The following is a 19,553-nucleotide window of genomic DNA, read 5'->3' as shown; positions in this document are numbered from 1 at the left end:
CAATGAACCAAGATATTCATTTACGACTGACATTTTACTACGGAAAACGCGCGAGATTTATTTTCGACACTTCCGGCGACAATCACGCACATGTTATACATTCGACGAATTCTTCTTTTCGAATCCGAATTCCCGCACCATAATCCCTCTGGTAACTAATCCGTTCTGCATCACTGCAATTGCGAGATAATATTTCTTCTCGGCAAATTTTCCACAATATTTCGTCGCAACGAATACACGACTCTTATTTTCGGCACTCGCGACGATAATTCGCGCACAGGATTCCTTCGGCGAGTCAAAAAGTCTCATTATAGTGTTTTGAACTTTGAGCAGCCATAACTCAGTGAACGCGCGATACTTTACTCGGAATTTCCAACCGCGAGATAACTTGCAGCGGCTGATTGACGATATTTTACCGGATCCAACACGCGAAACATACTCTCAGCACTCCCGGCTATAATTCACATGCGAAACTTAACTTCGGCGAACCGAAATCGCAAGAAATATCGAACGGCTTGTCGAGTACAAACTATTTATTGCGGACCGTTCTTCAACTGAACATGGCGGTGACTGTACTTCTCGAAATACTGTTGCACATAAGCGACGCGAAGCGAGGCATTGCGAATCGACCAATCGCTATGCTCCTTTTATTTTTCAAAAGTTGCGCATGTCAAGTAGCAAATGTTGAGATAGCACAACGGAATATTGGCGATTTTACTGTTTCAAATTTACGAAACATATCTTCGATGCTCTCGCCACCGACGAGGTAATATAAAGACTGACAGCCTTGGGTAAATTTTTGTATCAGCCAAAGGGCCCGGAAATAATTAAAGAGCGATAATAATACCGACTACTTTAGCTACGCCATCGACGAGATACTATAAAGACTAATACACCCGTATTCATAGTCAGGTCTTTATATATATATATTTAAAGTGTGGTCTACAATGGCCGTAAGCAGTAAGAAGAAAGCGTGAACAGTAAGAAATGGACCAACCACAGTTGACTATTTTTGTCATAAACGACTGTGATTGGTTTATTTCTTACCGCTTACGCTTACTTCTTACTGCTACTGCCATTGTAGACCACGCTTAAGACTTCTTTAAGTTCATCTTCAGATGGCATAAATAAACCTGACTAAAGCTAAGACTCCATGCATGCGGTGAGCTCCGGCAACCGGCTGCCGGTGACCAATCAGGAGTCAGACGCATGCCGGAGCTTGCCAAACCTGGCTTTAAAGATCGGACTGATTCCACATGCAGCTTAAAGCTAAGACTCCATGCATGCGGTGAGCTCCGGCAAACGGCTGCGGTGACCAATCAGGAGACAGACGCATGCCGGAGCTTGCCCAACCCTTGCGCCTTTGATTGGTCACGCAGCCGTTGCCGGAGCTCACCGCATGTATGGCAGCTTTTACCGTCGAGATCTGAAAGTGGATGTAGTATCGCAGTTCGCCTCTCAAAATGGATGCAGATGGCGTCCTTTCCCAGTGCGGAAAGTCGGTGTCGCCGAAAACGCCGTGTTGGCCGCTCTCAGATTCCTCTCTCTGCTATCAATATGGAAAACAGGAGAATGGCGTATGGGTACACTTTTCTACCTAAAGCCATATTCCGAACGAATACGGAAAACAGGTCAAATGTGTATGTATGTGTGTGTGTATGCTCCTAGGATTGCGAGACGTGAGCAAATTTGGAATAAGTTTTATTTTAAATATATACACACGTTGACATTCTTTGAGTTAATAATTCAAAGTCGAAATAATACTAAAATTGCAGTCGAAGACATATGTACAGAGTGTTTCACGAATTCCTCGCTCGATCCGAGGAATTCATGAATACAGAGCGAATTAAGATAAATACAAAACTCTCATACCATTTTGCGATATTCGCAATAACTCTCGAGTTATTAATTATAGGAATGTAATGAATGCGCCGAGATGATATTAAAAAAGCCGGTCGGCACAAAGCGCGGCTCACTTGATACAGCGACTGTTGCCGGCACGCGGCGAGCGGAAGGACAATGCGCTACTACTTGTACTTTATCTCGCCGCTACTCGTGTCGTTTTATCATCTTCGTAGTCTTCGTCGTTGTCTTCGTTATCTTCGTCTTCATCGTCTTCCTCGTCGTTTCCGTCGTAATCTTCGTCGTCGTCGTTGTCGTCATCGTCTTCGTCGTCTTCATCGTCGTCTTCGTCGTCGTCGTCGTTGTCTTTGTCGTCGTCTCCGTCGTTATCTTCGTCGTCTGCGTTGTCTCCGTCGTCGTCTTCGTCGTCTTCATCGTCTCCGTCATCGTCTTCGTCGTCTCGGTCGTCTTCATTTTCTTGTCTTGGTCGTTTTAATCATCTTCATTGTTATCTTGATCATTTTGGTCGTCTTCATCGTTGCTTGGTCGTTTTTGTATAGTTATATATATAATTATATGTAATTATATATGTTGCTAGATAAGTAAGTAAAGTACTAGGTATGTTACTAGATAAGTAAGTAAGGTAATAGGTAAAGTAAGTATATAAAAAACGACAAAATATAATAATAAATAATATAATGGACAGTTGTATGTAAAAATTATATTCAACATTTAATTGGAAATAAACACAATTATTCACATTTATCCTTTACAATTATACCTATATATGTTATACCTATTCCTGCATTTATTTTTTTACAATTCTAAATACAATAAATAAATTATATTTATAATACACAATGTATAATATAAAATTATAATAATTATAATAGCACTATTCATGATATACTCATGTTAAAATGAAAAAGTATATATCTTGTATATTCATATAAATTCAAAATAGACTGCCACCAACACAAAGGATCGCCAAAAATCGCCTGAACTACGCTAAGAGGGCGTTAGTGTACGGCGAATTTTCAAGCCATCTGTTACGTTCTTGGATATTATTTGTCTATGATTATTTGTTTTCATTTATCTCTTCGTAAAAAATCGCTTGCATAGTTGCGAAACGTTTCACCACAAGTTGTTTTATATAATTTTAACGGACGGAAATTGATAAATTAGCTATTTAAGCAAAATGGCATTAATGGCAAGAATCTCGCAAGCAAACATCGTGCATGCCACGAAAAAACATACCGCCACTGTATTTTTCTTTCACGGTTCCGGTAAGATAAATAGCATTTTTGTGATATTTTGTAACAATATTAACAAGCAAAGAAAAATATGACGAAATTCAGAATACAGCAATGCAAGTTTTAATGAGTCACATTGATGTCATGGTTTTATTTCGTTATAACTTATCATTCACAGGTGGTACAGCAGAAGACATGAAAGAGTGGATTAATATATATACCAAAGAAGAACTGCAATTTCCACACATAAGATTAGTTTATCCTAGCGCACCCAGTCAAGCATACACACCTAATGATGGGATGGTAGTGTAATGTAATTATGATTAATTGTAGAATACTTAAAAGGAATAGTTTCTGATATAAATGATCGATATAAATTGACTATAAGAGATGTATTCAAGATTGATTAAAACAAATGATATAGATTATGGAAGTAGATACTGGAAGTAAAATATTGGTTCCTATGTTAAGTTCCAAAAATTTTTAAATTATATTTCTATTTATATTAAATTGCCTCAAATATTTAAGTATGTATTATGTTAAAATTGTATTGCAGTTGCAAAATGTATGGTTTGACCGAATGGCAATATCTAATCAAGTACCAGAGCATGTAAAGTCAATTGATTCTATGTGTCAGGATGTATCAAAATTGATTGAGAAGGAAGTAGAAGATGGCATTCCTTACAATAGAATAATTCTAGGTGGTTTCTCAATGGGTGGTGCTTTGGCGCTGCATTTAACATACAGATATAAGCCAAGCATAGCTGGTTGCTTTGCTATGTCTTCTTTCTTGAATAAGGGATCTTTAATATATGAGGTATATTTATACAATATTTCATGATACTTTTTTTATGTCCAAATTATAAAAGGTAATTTTTTTCTTATTACTTTTAGTAAAGATTAATAGCTTAGATATAATACATGATGTTTTATTTCCACAATTGATTTTATATAGTTATTTCTATGTATAATTGCAGCATTTGAAAATAAATCCAGAAAATAATAAAGTACCACTTCTTCAATACCATGGTACAGCGGACACTTTGGTTCCTATTGAATGGGGTGAAGAAACTGCAAAGAATATGAAAGAACTTGGTGTAAATGTGAAATTTGTACCACTGCCAAATATGGACCATGATCTGAATCGTTCAGAAGTGCAAGGATGGAAAAATTGGCTTCTCAGTATCTTGCCGGACATATAATATAGTTGATCGTCAATCAGAATTATTAATGTCAATATTCGTAACATACTATAAACTAGGGTGCAAAATGGCGCAATATTGTTGCATCTACTTTTAGGTAATTATATGATAATAAATCTGGTTGAAGCAAAATTACGGAACTCTTTTCTCGTGGAGTAAAACAATAAATTTGAGATAGACCTTGATTCATGTGACAAGGAATGTATCATGTTATTATGCTATCATGGATCATCATAAATTAATGACAACACTGGAAGTTCGTAATAATGTTTAGTCACGAGATCAATAAATTATATTCTCGACCTTGAATTATTGAGATTGCCGTTTTGCATCTCATTATTTTATTGTTTCTCACACCAATTGATACGACTGTTTATATACGCGTAAAATTATGAAATTATTTGATGACGAAGAAACGCCTAGGTTCATTGCTCGCCATAATTAACACGCGATTATATAGAACCATCGAAATGTTCTCCCTTGGCTCTATGAATACCTCCTATTAAGTAAAACCGGGAATTTGAATAAAATCGATGCTATCCGCTTGACCCCTTTTTACGTGAAACGAACGAGCGTGCTCGTATTGTCGGTTACCTGCATTTATTACGTGGCTTTTGCCACGAGCAATCTCTCTCTTTCGTCTACATCAATCTGCTTTTCAATTTTTTCATTTTTTCATTTGGAATTTTAATTGATCTTCCAAATTCACGAAGTTTACGCATATAAAGAAATATTGGCTAGCATCTATTTTTGTATCATTTATACTACGATAACTTTCAATTAATTATCTCTAACCAACGATAAAATTGTCAAAAAATTTTTAAGTTGAATTTTTGAGTTAGGGTTCTCATTCTATACAGAGTTCCAGATCCTTGCATCCTAAAAGTCCTTGGATTCCGAGTTTCCTGGATCAAATCCCAAAACTTCTGAATCTTTGGAGTGAATCTGTTCGCTACGTTGCGTCTTACGAATAAGACAGGAAGAACAGGAATTCTCCATAGCGGCACAGACGAATGGACGCCTGGTGTCGTCGTCGAGACATTTGGCTGCCGATGCTATAGAAAAAAAGTAAGTCCGCAGTAACGACGCAGGATGTATGATCGTGATCTGACCTTTCGTTTCCTCCTTGCTGGTCTTATATCTTGAAATTTGGCACTCGCTGTTGCTCTTTCTTGTTGTGCTAGAAATCGTACATATACATTTTGCGCAAGACCGGTATTTGTAGATACGAGCTGAAACAAACATATAGATGCATTCTAAGTAGCACGCCAACTTTGTTTTTAGAGATCGGCATTTAATTACATTATATTTTTGTCGTCAAAACCCATTTAATTTCTATCAAAATTTTGTAGGCCTATTCGATTTATGATTTGAGGATACAACCGCGTTCGCATCAAGCTACACCTGAGATTGGGGTTGTACACCCCCACATGATCTCTTCTTTTCTGGCATATGCACCAACACGCGCGCGAAGAGTAAGGAAGGTGAAATCACATTGACGAGTCCACCACCGGCGACCAATGCGCAGTGAAACGAACGGGGCAAACTGCGACGGGATTGCTGCGCCCCTCAAGTGTCCCTTGGGGGAGGGTGGTTAGTACCATACTGGTCTGGCGTCGTTCTCACCACCGATGTCACGTCGTGACACCGACATCCATTTTTCGTCGCAGTATCGACTCGTGAAAGATATAAAACGCATGCTATCAGTTATCAGTTGTGATGCGAAACACCTTGCGAGCGTTGGCGTGCGTCTAACGTGGGGAATCGATGTACCGACGACGAGGGCTCGTGGAGGGTGAACGCCAGGTAGAAGTGGGTTAGTGCGTGTGTTCTCTCAGCCAAGAATATTATCCCGCGAGGAAGGAAGATTTTTAAAAAGAAGGCGGAGAATATACAAGGGTGGAAGGCTCGTAATATAAAATGTGAAATCGATACTCGACGACCGTGAATTGCGACGAGGGCTTCCTCGAGGCGGTCAATGCGAAAAACGCAGTGAAACGCTGCGTGTTTTTTGGTCCAAGAATAATCGTATAGGGAAGAGGACTTTCAAGACAGAAAGAGGAGATTAGAAGTGAATAGATCGTGTAGTGAAATCATCGCGGTAAGTGCAACTTAGGTGTGACATTAAAAGTGCATTTGGGTCATCGAGTGAATCTTTTGTCGACGACCAGGATAGAATTTCATCATATTCCATAAAAGAAGGAGAAGGGGAAGAAGCCTCTGAATGCGAAAAGAAAACACAGGACGGAATGAAAAGCGACTTGAAACATTTGTAAGATTTCGTTGTATGCTAGAATTAAATGGCTCTCCCGGATAATGATACATACAAAGCACCACAGCGATACGATGAGTATCATCAAACAAACTTGTAATTAACAAGGTTTGTTAACGATATTATTTACATTTATCTAATAATAACGATAATAAATAATTAATATATCACAATAAAATGCACGTTGATAGCGTACATTTGCTGTAACGCTATTAATGATCGCGTAGATTGCAAAGTTTCACGAGAGCATTAGGAATACACCGAGGAGTGCGTCGCGAAATGCAATGTAGAATGAACTGAGCGAGATAATTAAATTAACCCATTGGAAGCGACACGATAAAAGTCAGGTGCGAAATCGGCTGCGAGATATCTTCGCGATCGATCTGCTCGCGATGACGTTCTTTGCATCGAGGAAGCAACTCCTCGGCGTCATCTTCCGGATACGTCCCAGGACGCGCCGGTGAATGCTCGGCGTATAAGCGGTAAATAACATAGCGTGTGTTGGCCCGCAGTTGATGACGTCAAGGTCCGACGGGTATGTCGATGGTTCGATGTAAAGAGGGCGAGTTAATAAAAACGAGCGCAACGAAATTTCCCAAAGGACGAAAAACAAGGTTCCCCGAGAAGCAAGGAGAGATATCGATGATCCGGCATAGAAATTGGAAGCGCAAAGAATGTTTTCCGGATAGCCGAGGAAATTACCGCAAAGCTCTCTTGTTAATTTCCAAATGGCTGCGCTTGTCTTCCACATTGGAGAAAAGAAAGATGAAGAAATAAACGACTAAGTTGACGGTAAGAAAGATATAAAGCCAAAGTAAGTTAAAAAATTCTTGTTTTTTCATTGTTAACGTATGAGAAACTTGGAGATTTTCCATTGAGGTGTGAACGAATTGAAACAATCTCTGTACATTTTCTTGATTCTAAAATTTCTTGAAAATTTTTCTCATGTTCTCTGACAAATGTGAGAAGATTCTATTCTCATAAAGCAGGAAGGGATCTTCCAACCGATTCGTCTTGCATTTTTCACTCGAACGACTTCTTATCAAATAGGGCGCTGAATGTGCAAGATATAACGGAACGATAAATCAAGATAAATCTCAGACGGAGAGAAGAGAGAGAAAGAGTGTGTGTGTGTGTGTGTGCGTGTGCGTGCGTGCGTGCGTGCGCGCGCGCGCGCGTGTGTGTGTGTGTGTGTGTGTGTGCGCGCGCGCGCGCGCGTGTGTATGTGTGTGTATGTGCGTGCGTGCGTGCGTGCGTGCGTGCGTGCGTGCGTGCGTGCGTGCGTGCGTGCGTGCGTGCGTGTGTGTGTGTGTGTGTGTGTATACGTATGTGTATGTGTAATGATCCAAGGGGTTGCGGAGTATCGGCTGGGGGGTTGGCGAGAGCGACAGGAGAGCCTCTCGACGAGGTCGTGACGAGTGCCATACCTGATTGGGAAATAGAGATAGCACCGGAGCCGAAGAACAGCAGGTTGATATACAAAGTGGGGACATTGTAGAAATGGGTCAAGAGTGCCTCGGCGGTGGCAGTGTGGCAGTCACCACTTGACGCGCTCCGCATCGAATAAATCACGAGAAATCGGCGTGAGTGATATATCGAGTGTTATCGCGCAAATTAAATTCGAGCGAAGAGAAGCCGGCTCTTATAACCTGCAGACTGTGGACTGTGCCGTTCGTATGTGATACACCGTGTAATCGAAGTAAGTGTGTAAAATCTGACTTCTCTTATCGTATCGAAAATTGCACACTTTTCAAGTCTTACGCGCCAACTACATATGTGTGTGTTCTTTGTACTGTACGTGCTTCAAACAATCAACATAGATTCGTTAAACGTATCTAAATTCGCGAAGAACACCACGATGTCGACGTTCATGGATTAATCGCTCGCGAATACGAGCCGAGGTAGCCGATGCTCGATGCGTCTCGACATGCTCCGCGATATGTCGTGAGGAAGATGCGTCGTTCATGCGGCAGATGCGCATCCCGTCGTCGATCTGTATGTTAAAGACCATGCGTCCATGTGATCGCGTTAGGGCTTCTCTCAAGGAGACATAGTCTTCTCTTCCACGAGGGATCCTCAGAGGGATCCAACGAATCCTCAATCATTTTCATGGTTTACGGATCGCGCAGAGTCACGGAGTCAATCACCACCACGGGGACCGCTTGGCTTCATAATATCACCACCCAAGGTAAATAATTAAAAGAGATTAAATATTATTTTGACGAAGTCAATACATCTCTCTCTTTCTTTGAGGCATACGGTAGTCAAGAGATAAACTGAGAATTGCTTCAATTATTTAATTTCGTAATTTCGTTGGTCATAATATGACATTTGTCCACAACATCGGTTCGCGCGGTTGTTGACCCTATTGAAATCTTTGTAAAATTCGCTCACAGTTGATAAATTCGTGCAATTACAAATGTAGGTCCAAAAAAACTTAGGTTTTGCAATAATTATGAAAATATCACGTGAGCAGTATGTAAACTTGACGACGAACTATAACGCTGATATTAATAATTCGATACTATGTCACAGAATATAAGTATCAATATAAAATCATAAAACATAAAACCATAAGACAAATAATAAGACGTAGCCTCCAATATAGGCCACAAATCGAACTAAAATAACAATAACAACGTTGATTTTTTTCTTTCGTTCCTTTGCATAAGCGTATGAGAGCGAAGATTGACGGCAAGGATAATTATAATGTATGTTCATTAATCATACGAAATTTATAGATACATACCAGAAGCGAGCGAATTATTATTCCTCCCAGTGTGATACGCAAACAAAACGCCGATAAGAATGTTTACTTCGATTGCGCGATCTTTTTAAAAACTACCTACGCAGTTTATTATTATTATAACTCGCTTCGCACCTTCGACAACGATATATAACGAGGCTGAATTATTGAACGAGAGTGAACGTATTATTAGACCATTACATACTGTTTAAAATGTTACAGCGAAATGAATGACTAAATAATCCTAATGAATCTCTTATTGTGTTTTCGTCACTTTTAGTTGAAAAGAAAATTTATGTTACGCTATACAACGATGATATGAATGTGTGATGTGCTGAACGCAACTCTTTTATATTATAAATAATAGAAATTGATAAATTTTATATAAGTTCACAAATTATCGTATTATGATAGAACGGCGATACAACTTCGCTTGCAACATCACTTTCTCGAGTTCCTCAAGACCGATTAATTTTTTATCAATAAACTTTTACATTTTCTTTTTTAGCGATATTTTTAATCAGAGCGCCGCTGCTCGTGGAGATTAGACGATTGTTGTTAAACTTCTTTACACGCGAGCGCACGATTGATCGACTGTCCAATGCCTGCCCTACTCTCGCCGGCAATGGTGTAATATATTACGACTTGCGCATAAAACGTCACTTTCACCATGTGTCCATCGTTCGGACAGGACGAAAAAAAGCTATGAAATTCGGTCTATTAGCATAAGAGAGAGCCCACGCGTGACATCAGCGTTATCACCTGAATTTACATAAGACTCATCATTATTCATAGGCTTTGCATTGAGCAGGAAGTAATTGGAATATATATTTCTGCCGATATTAACGCGGAAAAATAAGATAATAACGAATGCATGAAACTTTTAAATTTATCTTTAAACGCAACTTATAAGACTATATACGCCATTTGTTATAAAAGTTATCATTTGAACAAATTAACGAGCATTCTCATTTGACTTAGACAATGTCTTCATTTAATTTATAGAATATTAGCTAAGGAACATTATAAAAGTTGTGTTCAAGAACGTGTTAATAACTCGAAATATATTTTCGAGTTATTAACACGAGATCAGAGTTTGGACTTTCTGCCCGATCAGAGTAGTTTGTAAATAATTAGAGAATACAAGGCTTTCGACAAATTAAACTTCAGTGACAAGAACTAATTAAGAAGTCGCGTGTATGTATGTGTGAAAAGTGAAAGATAGCTCGTTAGAACCGACACACCTCGCATACACCATTCTACTTTCATTTGTGAAAAAAAAACGTTATAGAACTAAACGCTATAGTCGGTAAGAGGAGGGTTAATTAATTGCTGTTACTAATGAATAATTGATCGTAGGCGAAATGAGTAGCAGCGGTGGGTTCGGTGTCGGCGTTGGTGTCGCTGGTGGACCGACCCTCGCGGCCGCCCAACAAGGCCAAGGGGTGGCCGCCCTCCTGGTGATGCTCGCCGTCCTCTGCTTCATCTTCGCTTATTGTTGCTGGGGCGCGCCGTTCTGCCGTTCCTTGTGCAGACGGCATTGCTGCTGTCGTCTAGAAGATCCCGAGCCCGATCCACGATTCGGCGGCAGCGATCAGGCCATGGTGGCAACGCCGACCATCATCCTTTTACCGCATGGTAGAATGCTAGTCGTCGACGGCACGATCTTTACACAGTTCCAGACTGATCCCACGGGTAAAAGCTTAGTTCCTCGTGTTGGTATTGAATATCGATTGCGACAATAAAATGAAATCAGTCGCTTGAAGAAAAAATGTAGATGAGTAAAAAATAAAATTCTGATAGATAGTTAAGAGAGAACTTGACTGAAATTGTAACGCTAACTTATTCAAAGATAAAGAGTTGTTCTCAAATATTCAAGAAATATTTCAGAACTGCATGAAAAGATGGAGAAATGAAGTGTAATGCTTTGAAATTGTGGAAAATAATATTGCTATTTCTTAAACGACTGATTAAATTATGTAGAGACAATAATACGTCCAACCAATGCAGTCATTATTTTAATCGAAATATTTGGATGTATCTTTTCAAATATATACACAAGATGACTTGTTTCTTGGCAGGTTTGGATTTAGTGGAACTGGGTGATAGCGTGCTACGCGCACAGAGGAATCCACGAACAGTGAATCGTCATCAGCTGCAAAGCAGCCAGGGCAGCATTGAGATGGATGCTGAGACACCCAGTAAAGATAGCTTAGGATCTATCGGATGCTTCCCGCCGCCCACCTATGAGAGCATTTACGGCAAGGAAGAGACGGACATGCCTCCCTCTTATTCCGATATTCTCTTGCACAGGTACATCATTCTTTCACCTGCAGAAGAAAATTATATAGTTAGGATAGATAACACTACTGATATATTGTTAGATGTACAAATTTATTTGTTGCCTCAAGTTTCGCCCATTCCTAATAAATTTCAAATTAAAATCTTTACTCGCTCATTTGTGATTTTAAAGAGCTGCCAAATTTAACTTGCCCCATAGATTTGCGAATCTGCCGCATGAGATCGACATGCACGGCTATTGCCGCGACGGGAAGGAAGAGATCGAGATGCAAAGCTTGGAGAACTACCCGCACATCGTCGGCAACCCGTTGAACTCGATGCCGTATCATCCTTACGCTACAGTGACGAGCCTGTCCAGCTTGCAAAGCTATCCTCGGCGGAATGTCTCGCGCAATCCGTCCATTATCAGTAATCCTTTGGACAACTATTACGTGGACAACGAACTGGGTGTTTATCGACTCAGCCGGGAGATGATACCACGAGTGTTGAGCAACGCGAATCTCGAAACCTTCCACGCGTCTCACGACGAGATGTCCTTCCGTATGCCTGTCGATGAAAATGAGAACTTACGGCACACCAGTCGAAACAACGAGAGGCGACAGGCTGTGGAGCATCAGGTTGTCAGAAATTCCGGCAACGAGCTGATGAACACGAGGAATCACGCCCGAAGTGTCTCTAGACTGAGCCAAGACAGCCGCAGAAGTTCGTTGAATCGCGAGGTAGACCAAAACGAGGCCGTAGCTGCCTTCATCAGATTAGCCGAGCCCGAGGAGGTCGAGATTTCGCGAGACAGACACGTCGACGAGGATCAGCCACCTCGGTTGTACCGTGAGGATCAGAATGTTAGGAATCCGCACTTAGATAATGCTCAAGTGCAAGACGAAGCGAACCGCAACGTTGTCGACGGCGACCCCAGATATTTTGCTAGAAACAGACGACTACTAGAGGACGAAGACAGAGGTCAAGGTGAAGCCGAGGGAGCTCAATATCTCGACGAGGAAGCTGGTAACTTTGGCGCACTCGCTGATATTCGCGAGAGTAGAGTGTAATATGAACTTAAAATTGCGCGCAATGCCTCGATGTTTGGTAATAAGGGCTCAGGATCAATTTCGTTGAGTCTGAAGGCACACAGAATTTCTCCTGTTTTTCACGAATAATAACTAAATCGAGCACAACAGGAATCTGCCAATATCATTTTCATTTCCTTCATTAAGTGAAAGAAAGAATTATAGTATCCTCACTTATAAGAAACGATGAGATTTTCTTTGTGCCTTACGTTAAGAAGAGAGCCCTTTATACTAATACATTTTACACACGTCTCGCACGACGAATAAGACTTGCACAAAAGTCAGGTGACAAATGGAAATTGCCATGTGACAAATTTCCACGAGAAATCGTTAAAATATTCCAAAATATACGTTTAGGTGCAAACTGAAATCTTGAATTAAAAGTTGAAGATACGAAATCAGGATAAATATCGTATTATACGAAAGACTTTACGACGATGTTTTTAACTGTATATGTGACAATATAATAATTGTACGTGACAACGTAGTAAAAATCCTCACACTACGTATACACACACACATATACACATACACACAGTGTATTTCTAACGAACGATCATTCTCTATGGAACGAATTTTCTTGTTTGATAGGATCTTGAAAGAAAATTTCACGTGTGGTAGTCGAAGAGTGAATCAGAAAAAACTTGGTGTAAAACATTGAACAGTTGTTATTCTCTTACAAATCAATATAGATAGAGATAAATATTGATGAGTATATCATATGAAAAATGGCATTACATAGTGGAAGAATAAACCTGCGCGACCACTTTCTCGACAATGAAACGTCGACGTAATCTAAAAATACTTTCGTATGCGAAAAGTTGCGTTTAAACTCTGTACAAGAATTTCAGCGAAGTTAGTTAAGTCCGTCCAGGCTTTAACGAGTGCACTTAAGTTTCACGAGCATCGATTTGAACATACGTCTCTCGAATAGTGATTTAATCCTAATTAGTGTGACTCTTTTTTTTTTCTTTGATTTTATATACATGAGTTACAAGCGCAGAATCGTCAACTGATATTATTATATGTTTGTTTATTTGTTTTATTAGTTCTAAAAAGCACTATCTCCGCAACTTGAGTAAGTTGCGCATTCTTAAGTACTATCCACTGTGAATGCATCTAACGACTTTAGTGTTTACCAAAAGTGATGAGGTGGAAATAACATAAAATTATAGTTAAAGAAAAAGAAACTGACTTTAGATTTGTGCAAAACATTAAGAGGAAGAATTAAATAAATATATATATATATATATATATATATGTATGTATGTATGTATGTATGTATATGTTTAGAGAAAAAGAGAGAGAGAGAGAGAGAGAGAGAGAGAGAGAGAGAGAGAGAGAGAGAGAGAGAGAGAGAGAGAGAGAGAGAGAGAGAAGGTATGACGTGTTAAGGGATTGTTTCAGAAAAGTGTGATGTGTGTTAAAGTTGGATAATCAGATACAGCGAAGTATCAAAACGTTAAATTGAACCACATATGTATCAAAAATCAGAACGAGATAACAGTTGATTTTAGATATACTTCTTGTATACACATTATATATGTAAGATAATTATAGAGAGAACTATAAGTTGTACACGTTATCACTGTTACCGTGTATCGTAAGGAAGAATCACCAACGAGAGATACCAAGAGAATAAAATCCTGCGTGAAGCATAATACTGTGTGCCTTCCTAGTTTTTAGAGTGCTACATGAGAAAGGAATACAAACAATGGAATTTTTATTTTAAGACGTCTGATTTTTTGTGTGACCAAGCTTCTTTTTCCCTTATTTAAAATTCACTTTATAGACAAAAATATAAATCTTTTATTCTATGGAAAATAAATCCTTGAATGCAAACAATATCAATAAACCTTTTCTTGATAATTACATGGTTATATATAAAAGAGAGAATTTAAACTCTGTATATATATTGTTATTTCTAACTAATAAAATTATATTATACTTATTCTTGACCACTTTGATAGGAAGGGGAAGGCAAAGCTAGTTGTAACCATATAAGTGCACAAATTAATAAATTGATAACTTGTAATTTTTAATTCCATTATATATTTACAAATTTATCCCAAAGATACTACCAATAAATATATACATTCTATATTTACATTTTATTTATAATCAATTAGGTGATTGCATTGCTTATACTGCAAAAAATAATTAAATGACATGTATTTGGTATGGCTTGATACGCTATCTTATTCTCTGAAAATGACTCTCGTGAGTGAAAATGCAATTTTTGAATATACAATCAGGATCCTGTACAATAGTAAGATTTTTTGGTAGTTTTCATTTAAAAATTATTACTGTTGACCATTTTTGGTTCCTACTAAGGAATTTACATAAAGAATACTTTTATTTTAATTAATCATCAGTATCAATATCTTCAGGAGCAGAAGAATCTTCATCATCTGTATTTTTCTTGTCCCAGTCTTTTAACTTAGCCCCCATGACAAAATCATCTCTGAGAACACTCCATATTTTGTCATCCTTAAACCAAAAATGTTTTCATTGTTATGTACAATTATATATTGTAATATAAAAAAAGATATATACAATATCAATAAACAAGAGTACATGTGGCCTTCATAAATGTATCATGAAATTTATGAAAATTTGTAATGTATACTTAATATATTTACTAAACATATTTTACTTTAAAATATTCTGTTAAAAAAGATAAATGAACAATGTTTCTCGTGTATATTGATATATTAAACATTATTGCTGATCTATTTAATTAATACGGTAAATTGAATATTTGACTTACTTTGCCTTTATCTTCTGTGGATTTAACTGCTTCCTCAGGTTCAAGAGTCTTATCAACTGATATACTATTAGCTTTACCCATCAAAATATCTAGGAAAGCATTTTTATCAACATTTTTCAGTACTTGTTCACGTTTTCTTTCTAATGATCCTGCTTGAGACAATTTCTTGCTTATATCTGTTTGCTGCTGTCTCACTGCGTTAAACAGTTGTACAACCCCTCTATAAAATGTAACAATGAAAATCTATTTGCAAATTACAAAATAGCTAGGAGGACTTTGCAATTATAACTTACTTTGTAGCAATTTTTTGCAGCATTCGTTCACGCTCTCTGTCTGTAATACATGGTTTGACCCTGATGCCAAGACTTTTCTCTTTTTTTCTTGGCTTTGCCTGTGCAGTAAGTTTCACTTCATTATTTATTTTTTTTAGATCTATTGCAACTTGATCTTCAACATTGTCAATTTCAAGAGAGATATTTTCTTTTTTCTCAATTTTCTTCACATCACACAACTTCTTTGCCTTAGCTAAAACCACTGTTTGTTTCCTCTTTGGCTTTTTTGTTTTTAAAATTTTTTGCATAACATCCGCCCATCCCGCATTTCCTTCAAATTTTGTTTCGTCTACCGATTCAATAATGTTAACCTTCATTTCTACGTCCTGTCTCATCTTCTCAGACACATATAAACACGTGTTCAGGAACGAGAAGGTAGCAACTCAAATGATGGTCAAGAGTTTCCAGTGCTGCTCCTCCGGAATCACCAGGGTGCGCTACTATCCTTAAGAGAATGAAGTATCCCATCTAATAAAAAAAGTTGAATGACTTTACCGTTCCAATTTAAAGCCCTAAACACAACGCCAGGCAACAGGCAAATAAGAATGAAAATAGACCAATCACAATAGATTATTCTTGTAATATCGATTGTGATTGGTCTATTTTTATTCTTATTGCCTGTTGCCTGGCATTGTGCAAAGGGCCTAAGGGTCTATCCAGACAAATTTGCATAAGTGCGTAACGCATGTGCATAAGGAAATTGACTAATCGTATGTTTAATACAAAAAACATTTTTTTACTACACGGATCATAATTAGTCAATTTCCTTATGCATATGCGTTACGTGTTTATGCAAGTTTGTCTGAATAGGCCTTTAGGGCCAGAGCACAGACTTCTGCATAACGCATAATACACAACGCATAAGAGAATCAACCAATCAGAGTTCTTTATTTCTGTCCTGGGAAGGAAATGAAGAAAACTAATTGGTTTATTAAAAACCAATTTTATTAGAAACAGGCCTGTTTCTGGCACCAAAATTAAGTCCTCTCAAAACCCTACATTTTGCCGTAAATGACGACTCTCTTCTCCCAGTAGAAGCGGAGATATCAACGGAGAAAGGTGGAAAATTTTAACCTTCGATATCTCCTAAACGGTTAGAGATACAGGCCTATATCTGGCATCAAATTAAAGTCTTCTCAAAACCCTACATTTTCCCGCAAATGACGACTCTCTGCTCCCAGTAGAAGCGGAGATATCAACGGAGAAAGCTTGGAAAACTTTAACCTTCGATATTTACTAAACGTTAGAGATACAGGCCTGGTTCTGGCACCAAAATAAAGTCCTCCCAAAACCCTACATTTTCGACTACATTGACGACTCTCTACTCCCAGTAGAAGCGGAGATATCAACGGAGAAAGATTGGAAAACTTTAATCTTCGATATCTCCTAAACGGTTAGAGATACAGGCCTGGCTCTGGTACCAAATTAAAGTCCTTTCAAAACCCTACATATTCGACTACAAGGCAAACTCTCTACTCCCAGTAGAAGCGGAGATATCGACGGAGGAAGGCTGGAAATCGACGGAGAAAGGTTGGAAATCTTTAACCTTCGATATCTCCTAAACGGTTAGAGATACAGGCCTGGCTCTGGTACCAAATTAAAGTCCTCTCAAAACCCTACATTTTCGACTACATGGATGACTCTGTACTCCCAGTAGAAGCGGAGATATCGACGGAGGAAGGCTGGATATCGACGGAGAATGGCTGGAAAACTTTAACCTTCGATATCTCCTAAACGGTTAGAGATACAGGCCTGGTTCTGGCACCAAAATAAAGTCCTCCCAAAACCCTACATTTTCGACTACATTGACGACTCTCTACTCCCAGTAGAAACGGAGATATCAACGGAGAAAGGTTGGAAAACTTTAACCTTCGATATCTCCTAAACGGTTAGAGATACAGGCCTGGTTCTGGCACCAAAATAAAGTCCTCTCAAAACCCTACATTTTCCCGTAAATGACGACTCTCTACTCCCAGTAGAAGCGGAGATATCAACGGAGAAAGATTGGAAAACTTTAATCTTCGATATCTCCTAAACGGTTAGAGATACAGGCCTGGCTCTGGTACCAAATTAAAGTCCTTTCAAAACCCTACATATTCGACTACAAGGCAAACTCTCTACTCCCAGTAGAAGCGGAGATATTGACGGAGGAAGGCTGGAAATCGACGGAGAAAGGTTGGAAATCTTTAACCTTCGATATCTCCTAAACGGTTAGAGATACAGGCCTGGCTCTGGTACCAAATTAAAGTCCTCTCAAAACCCTACATTTTCGACTACATGGATGACTCTGTACTCCCAGTAGAAGCGGAGATATCGACGGAGGAAGGCTGGATATCGACGGAGAATGGCTGGAAAACTTTAACCTTCGATATCTCCTAAACGGTTAGAGATACAGGCCTGGTTCTGGCACCAAAATAATGTCCTCTCAAAACCCTACAATTTCGACTACATTGACGACTCTCTACTCCCAGTAGAAGCTGAGGTATCAACGGAGAAATGTTGGAAAACTTTAACCTTAGACAATATTTAAAACTTTATTTAAACAAAAATGTTCCCCGTGGGGCTTACATAAGCCCCCCGGGGGACACATGCACACGGACAGAACTGCGCTAAAAAACGCCTGCCAGAGTATAAATTAATACTAACGTAACGCTGAAATATTTTGGAAAAATAATTTTGGGTACACACAAAATATTATCTTATTATCATATATTTATATATCGATATAAATCGTATATATTCTTCATGATATTAATCATATACAATCTCAATTCTTATTTTTTTTGTGCATGTTAACATGTTAATTCATGTTACAAATGCATAACAATGCGCGAGACCGTGCTTGTCAAGTACGCTATTATGGTTGTAGCACGGACATAAACCGCCTGAGGGTGGATGTAGCACGGACAGCCACCAGATGCAGGTTTTACCGTCGAGACCTAAAAGTGAATGTAGCATCGTAGTTCCCCTCTCAAAATGGATGCAGATAGCGCCCATTCCCAGTGCGAAAAATCGGTGTCGCCGATAACGCCGTGTTGGCTCTCAGCTTCCTCTCTGGTTGGCAGCTAATTACCGGACACTTCGTATGATCTTCATGATATTAATCATACACAATGTCAATTCTTTTTTTGCACATGTTAACATGTTAATTCATGTTATAAACGTGTAACAATGTGCAAAACCGTGCTTGTCAAGTACGCTATTATGTTTGTAGTACGGACATAAACTGCCTGAAAGTGGATGTAGCACGGACTGCCATCACATGCAGGTTTTACCGCCGAGACCTGAAAGTAGATATAGTATCGTAGTTACCCTCTCAAAATAAATGTAGATGGCGTCCCAGTGCGGAAAGTCGATGTCGCAGAAAATGCCGTGTTATAGCCGCTTTCACGTTCCTCTCTGGTGCAAAGTAGAATGTAAAATAATTAGAAGGAAGAAAGTAATACAATTTATATACTAGAATTAAAAATAATCTTAATAATTTTTATTATACTTATGTTATTTCTATAACTAATGATAAAAAACACAAATATTTCTTTTGAACCTTACATAAGCGTATAAATTGATAAATTAAATATTTATCATGAAATAATTGAAATTGTGCTAATTTTTTAGTTAAAAAATATATTTTAAAATATATTTAATTTTTTAGTTAGAAAAAATATATACGCCTATTTTCATATATAAAATCTCATTATTAGATTTTGTTGTAAAGCCTATCGTCTTTGTAAGAAAATACGTGCAATAATATCGGTAATTAATATGCAT

At 38.4% G+C, this 19,553-nt stretch overlaps 4 protein-coding genes across 7 annotated transcripts; 2 read left to right on the top strand and 2 right to left on the bottom strand.

Moving 5' to 3' along the window:
• The first annotated feature begins 2,889 nt into the window (after positions 1-2,889).
• LOC105186900 (lysophospholipase-like protein 1) lies at positions 2,890-4,482 on the top strand. Its single transcript, XM_011147406.3, has 4 exons — positions 2,890-3,128; positions 3,274-3,398; positions 3,652-3,912; positions 4,073-4,482. The coding sequence occupies exons 1-4, from the start codon at positions 3,041-3,043 to the stop codon at positions 4,295-4,297; spliced, it is 699 nt and encodes a 232-aa protein (XP_011145708.1). The 5' UTR covers positions 2,890-3,040; the 3' UTR covers positions 4,298-4,482.
• On the bottom strand, positions 4,194-5,591 carry LOC112590549 (uncharacterized). The gene is made up of 2 exons (XM_025307432.1): positions 5,410-5,591; positions 4,194-5,352 (listed from the first exon to the last, which is right to left on the bottom strand). The coding sequence occupies exons 1-2, from the start codon at positions 5,540-5,542 to the stop codon at positions 5,177-5,179; spliced, it is 309 nt and encodes a 102-aa protein (XP_025163217.1). The 5' UTR covers positions 5,543-5,591; the 3' UTR covers positions 4,194-5,176.
• A 24-nt stretch (positions 5,592-5,615) lies between these two features.
• On the top strand, positions 5,616-13,929 carry LOC105186898 (uncharacterized). 4 transcript variants are annotated; one of them, XM_025307429.1, is made up of 7 exons: positions 5,616-6,398; positions 6,474-6,677; positions 7,082-7,361; positions 7,920-8,757; positions 10,675-11,010; positions 11,397-11,628; positions 11,816-13,929. In XM_025307429.1, the coding sequence occupies exons 4-7, from the start codon at positions 8,679-8,681 to the stop codon at positions 12,663-12,665; spliced, it is 1,497 nt and encodes a 498-aa protein (XP_025163214.1). In that variant the 5' UTR covers positions 5,616-6,398; positions 6,474-6,677; positions 7,082-7,361; positions 7,920-8,678; the 3' UTR covers positions 12,666-13,929. The 4 variants fall into 4 exon arrangements, with proteins under 4 accessions (XP_025163214.1, XP_025163213.1, XP_019698650.1 ...); XM_025307428.1 differs by having other exon boundaries at positions 6,469-6,677; XM_019843091.2 differs by having other exon boundaries at positions 5,616-6,677.
• Positions 13,930-14,776: 847 nt separating this feature from the next.
• Positions 14,777-16,186, bottom strand: LOC105186897 (RRP15-like protein). The gene is made up of 3 exons (XM_011147404.3): positions 15,747-16,186; positions 15,454-15,673; positions 14,777-15,173 (listed from the first exon to the last, which is right to left on the bottom strand). Exons 1-3 carry the CDS (start codon positions 16,118-16,120, stop codon positions 15,048-15,050), a joined length of 720 nt encoding a protein of 239 aa, XP_011145706.1. The 5' UTR covers positions 16,121-16,186; the 3' UTR covers positions 14,777-15,047.
• Between the last annotated feature and the right edge of the window lie 3,367 nt (positions 16,187-19,553).

Source organism: Harpegnathos saltator, unplaced genomic scaffold (genome assembly GCF_003227715.2).
Source record: "Harpegnathos saltator strain DR-91 unplaced genomic scaffold, Hsal_v8.6 scaffold86, whole genome shotgun sequence".
In the NCBI taxonomy this organism is placed as follows: Eukaryota; Metazoa; Arthropoda; class Insecta; order Hymenoptera; family Formicidae; genus Harpegnathos; species Harpegnathos saltator.
Note: the sequence above shows the minus strand (reverse complement) of the source record. Positions and strands in the feature narration are given on the sequence as shown.

Coding starts and splice junctions, on each gene's coding strand:
- LOC105186898 (XM_025307429.1), top strand. CDS start 8,679: ATGGTTTACGGATCGCGCAGAGTCACGGAGTCAATCACCACCACGGGG. Junction 8,758..10,674: donor TCATAATATCACCACCCAAG/GTAAATAATTAA, acceptor AATTGATCGTAG/GCGAAATGAGTAGCAGCGGT. Junction 11,011..11,396: donor GTTCCAGACTGATCCCACGG/GTAAAAGCTTAG, acceptor GTTTCTTGGCAG/GTTTGGATTTAGTGGAACTG.
- LOC112590549 (XM_025307432.1), bottom strand. CDS start 5,542: ATGTTTGTTTCAGCTCGTATCTACAAATACCGGTCTTGCGCAAAATGT. Junction 5,353..5,409: donor CAGCAAGGAGGAAACGAAAG/GTCAGATCACGA, acceptor TTTTTTCTATAG/CATCGGCAGCCAAATGTCTC.
- LOC105186897 (XM_011147404.3), bottom strand. CDS start 16,120: ATGAGACAGGACGTAGAAATGAAGGTTAACATTATTGAATCGGTAGAC. Junction 15,674..15,746: donor CTGCAAAAAATTGCTACAAA/GTAAGTTATAAT, acceptor TACATTTTATAG/AGGGGTTGTACAACTGTTTA. Junction 15,174..15,453: donor CCACAGAAGATAAAGGCAAA/GTAAGTCAAATA, acceptor TTTTGGTTTAAG/GATGACAAAATATGGAGTGT.
- LOC105186900 (XM_011147406.3), top strand. CDS start 3,041: ATGGCATTAATGGCAAGAATCTCGCAAGCAAACATCGTGCATGCCACG. Junction 3,129..3,273: donor ATTTTTCTTTCACGGTTCCG/GTAAGATAAATA, acceptor TATCATTCACAG/GTGGTACAGCAGAAGACATG. Junction 3,913..4,072: donor AGGGATCTTTAATATATGAG/GTATATTTATAC, acceptor GTATAATTGCAG/CATTTGAAAATAAATCCAGA.